The sequence below is a fragment of the Dipodomys ordii genome, unplaced genomic scaffold (genome assembly GCF_000151885.1).
Source record: "Dipodomys ordii isolate 6190 unplaced genomic scaffold, Dord_2.0 Scaffold181, whole genome shotgun sequence".
Classification (NCBI taxonomy): Eukaryota; Metazoa; Chordata; class Mammalia; order Rodentia; family Heteromyidae; genus Dipodomys; species Dipodomys ordii.
The window spans coordinates 187654-191943 of NW_012267397.1; the positions used below are offsets into that span (position 1 = coordinate 187654).

Sequence of the window (4290 nt, forward strand, 5' to 3'; positions counted from 1 at the left end):
TTTTTGTCTCTCATGGGGCTTAAACACTGGGCCTGGGTGCTGTCCCTGAGCTCTTGAGCTCAAGGCAAGTGAGCCACAGCGCCACTTCTGGTTTTCTGGTGTTAACTGGAAATAAGAGTGGTGTCACGAAGCCAGCACCTGTGGCTCAGCCTGTAATCCTAGCTACTCAGGAGGCTGAGATCTGAGGATCACGGTTCAAAGTCAGCCCGGGCAGAAAAGTCCGTAAGACTCTGATCTCCCATAAACCACTAGAAAACTGGAAGTGGCGCTGTGGCTCAAGAGGTAGAGCACTTGCCTTGAACTGAAGAGCGCAGGGACAGCACCCAGGCCCAGCGTTCAAGCCCCACAACCGACAAAAAAAAAAGTATGTCACAGACATTCCGGCCCAGGCTGGCTTTGAACCACAATCCTCAGATCTCAGATTACAGGGGTGATCCACCAGCACCTAGAAGAACATAACTTTTTTTTTTTTTGGCCAGTCATGGGGCCTGAACTCTGGGCCTGGGCACTGTCCCTCAGCTCTTCAGCTCAAGACTAGAGCTCCACTACTTGAGCCACAGCGCCACTTCTGGCTTTTTCTGTTTTTGTGGTACTGGGGAATCGAACCCAGGGCCTCATGCATGCAAGGCTCTACCACTGAGTCACCTTCCCAGCCCCTTAAAATATAATCTTGATATATGAGAATAATACATATCCATATCATCCCCTTTTTTTTTTTTTTTTTGGTGCCAGTGTGGAGCTTGAACTCATGGCCTGAATGCTGTTCCTGAGCTCTTTTGCTCAAAGCTAGTACTCTACCATTTCAGCCACAGCTCCACTGCCTTTTTTTGGTACTTAGTTGGAGATAACATTCTTACTGATTTCCTGCCCAAGCTAGCTTCAAACCATGATCTTCAGATCTCAACCTCCTGAGTAGACAGGAGTAGATATGAGGCACCAGTGCTGACCCACTTCTTGTTCTCTAGGATGTATTTACAAAGGAATGATAAATAAAATTAAATCTGAAGGATGTAAAGTTTAAATCCAAATTAATACTTTTAAGATAACAGATGTACTAAGCTGTCACATCTGTTATTGATGTCACAGCTTAAATGAGACTTATCCTTAATGTACTCTTTTAAGTGTTGTAAAAAGAAAATGTAATCATTAACATTTTAATATTTGGAAAAGAATTGCTCTTGGGCTGGGACCATCCCTCAACTAGTAGAGTACCTGCCTAGTAAATTTGACACAGAGTTCAAATCCCAATAATACACTCCCTCCAAAACAAATTCTCGGAAAAAGAACTGCTCTTTATTCTTAAATCCCCTCCCTGGTATTATAATAGCTTTCCATGTTTCAAAAAAGAAGTTTTTTAGAAAGTCTTACTTCTCTGAAAAAAAAAAGATAATCAATTATAGCTGTGCTTTTACCTTCCCTACATTTAGCAAAATAAAACTGACAAAAGCAGTTCCAAAATTAGTTTTGAATTTTCTTGGTTCCATCTCAACCAACAAGACAGGTGTGCTAGTATGTACTTGTGATCCCAGCTATACATGAGGCATGTGGTCTAACACCAGCTGCAAACAAAAACATAAAACCCTACCTGAAAAACAACTGAAGAAGAAAGTGTTGTGGTTATGGTTGAAGTGGTAGAGCATCTGCCTAGTAAGTTTGAGTTCAAACTACAATATCACCAAAGGGACAGGGGGAAGATCAAGAGGAAGCTGAACTGTATAGAACAGTGACATGAATCCATTCATGAGAGAAGAGCCTTCATAACCTATCTTATTAAGCCCTTCCCTCCAACAATGTTGAATTGGGAATTACATTTCCAACACATGAACTATGAGAACATATTCAAACCACCAGGCCCCTTTAACAGGAAAAAAAGTAATAGTTTGAGTTATTTTATCTTATAAGCAATAAACCACTAAACTAATTAGTTTTCAATTCAACAGACTGAAAAGGTAACTTCAAAAAAATCAGGAAGTGCTTACTTGAGCATCATGCGGTTCTTCTTTAATTTTGTCCAAAAGCCTCTGTGGTACTATGGCTTTGTCACATCCACCATCCAAAGATTCTTTCATTCTAAGTTTTTATATGGAACGTTTCCCTAGTTTAAACAGATTTCCTGGCAATGGATAGTTGGACTCCTAAAACATAACATAAAAGATTGGCATTCAATGATTTGTTACGTTTTCCTTCATGTTTATACTAGAAGCTTTAGGATTGAGCATTTGAAAAAGATCCCTTCTGGGACTATAACTAACTCTGTTCTTTCTTCCTATTTTCTGTTCGTTTAATAGGTTCGTTTACTTATGATACTTCAGCCAGCAAAAGCTCACACTTCCCTAGTACTTTTAAAGACAAGCACTGTAGCTCTAATATGGGGAAGGCTGTTGAGTGGAATCAGATTGACAGATCAAGCCAAAGGAGGAAGTTACCAAGCCTCAGTGGGACGGATGCCAGGTACAGTTCCGGATACCATGAGTATTATGACTTGAAAGCTCGTATCAGCTTTTGTTTTGTTTTTCTTTTCTCTCTTTTCAGTTGGGAACTCTCTAGATAGCTCTGAAGTGTTGGGAGTACAGACAGGCATGAGCCCATCATGCTCAGCCTCCATGTCAGCTTTCATTTCCCAAAGTGGAATAAAGCAATCGCCATTCATATTTAAACTCACTCTTCTCTAGGATCCTGCAAAGGCACTGTTTTGAAGCCTGACACTAGATCGGAGCTCAAGATCCCATTCACAAGTTAATAGATACGAGTTTTTAATTTTTGAAAACTGAAGTTTATTGTATTTATTTGTTCATTTATTTAGCAATTTTGAGGATTGATCTGTGCTCTATCACATGAGTCACACCTCACACACAAGTGAGTGACCTATACCTTCCAGGGTGTCGAAGGAGGTCTAAGCTCCTCAGAGTCCCAATTCCCAAATGACATTCTGTAAACAAGGCGTTAAGATGAGTAAACACACATGGGAAAGCTGAAGCAAAATAGGAAATTCTGCTCAAGCCATCAATCCAAACTGGCAAGCCGGGCATGGAAATGGACAACCAGATTAACAGTCCGTTCGGAAGAAGGGACAATTTCTGACTACGTGCCACAGCTGGAGCAATCTACCTGGGACCATCCCCGTGTTGCTCGCGTTCCGAAGTTCGCATTCCCACCAATTCCCAACACCAGTCACTTGAAGACTAAAGCCGAAGCGCAGGAGCGAACGCTGGTGACCACCGAGTCCCATTGGCAAACCCCTTCGTTCCCACTCCCCTAGCCTCCCAAGGCTTCACCGAAGCCGCAAAAGCCGGTGCAGCCGCCGCCACGCAGCCCGCCCGGAGTCTACGGGTCACGTGGCTCGGCCCCACTCGGCCCCCATCCCCCACAGCCGCCCCCTCCGCCGCGGCCACCACCACCACCACCGAGCGCACTCCTGCTTACACCTCCCTCTCCCAGACGGGCGTGGACTCAAAAAGTGCAATAGGACCTAGGCTCCCGGCCACACCGGGACAAGTTTTCTTCTCACACAGGAATTCCCACGAAACACCGCAACGCAATCCCCCGCCGGCCGAGCGGGTGGAACCTTAGTCTCCGCCCTCTTTTCCCGACATGCTCCAGACCTGAAAGCACTTGGCCTTCCCAGCTCTTTCCCGTCATGCCCTAGGCCTGATCTGATTGGCTATTCATGACCTACTCTCCGCCCTCTTCTCCCGTCATGCCTTAGTACTGGGGGAGGGAACTGGACCTTCCCAGCCTGCTCTCTGCCTCTCTTTCCCATCATGCCCCCTGCCTGAGTTCCATGGACCTTCCCAGACAGCACTGTGCCCTCCTTTCCCATCATGCCCCCGGGCTTGAGCCTAGTGACTCCCCCGCCCCCCCCCCATCCCTGTGACTTCCCGGGTACCCCTGTCTCCTCAGTGATGATTGACTTCTTAAAGAGACCTAGACTCAAATATGAAAAAGTAGAAAGCAGCTTTGGGGAAGGGCTATGGGAGGTGTTAGATGTTGCTGTAAGTTCTCTGCTTCAGTTTAGCTGACAGTTTCAGTTGATCTTGGCAGGAAGGCGTGGTGGAGCTGAAGCGCTCACCTTGGAGGAGGCAGCTGCCCGCGCACTCTGCCCCATGTGTTCATGGCTGCTCCAAGAAATAAGGGCTGCTGGACTGGGAAAGTGGCTCAGTGGTAGAGCGCTTGCCTTGCATGCCTGAGGCCCTGAGTTCGATTCCCCAGCACCACATAAGCAAAAAGAAAAAAGCCAGAAGTGGCGCTGTGGCTCAAGTGGTAGAGCGCTAGCCTTGAGCTGAAGAGCTG

The 4290-nt window shown here is 45.9% G+C and overlaps 1 protein-coding gene across 1 annotated transcript in view; it reads right to left on the reverse strand.

Annotated features, from left to right (window-relative positions):
- Zmym6 (zinc finger, MYM-type 6) overlaps positions 1 to 3563 on the reverse strand; it is a 41381-nt gene extending 37818 nt beyond the window's left edge. The window contains exons 1-3 of the mRNA XM_013034048.1: positions 3424 to 3563; positions 1980 to 2135; positions 1586 to 1664 (exon numbers count right to left, since the gene is read on the reverse strand). Coding sequence (XP_012889502.1) covers positions 1586 to 1664; positions 1980 to 2069 — 169 coding nt within the window. The 5' untranslated portion in view covers positions 2070 to 2135; positions 3424 to 3563. The remainder of the gene's footprint in view (positions 1 to 1585; positions 1665 to 1979; positions 2136 to 3423) is intronic.
- Between the last annotated feature and the right edge of the window lie 727 nt (positions 3564 to 4290).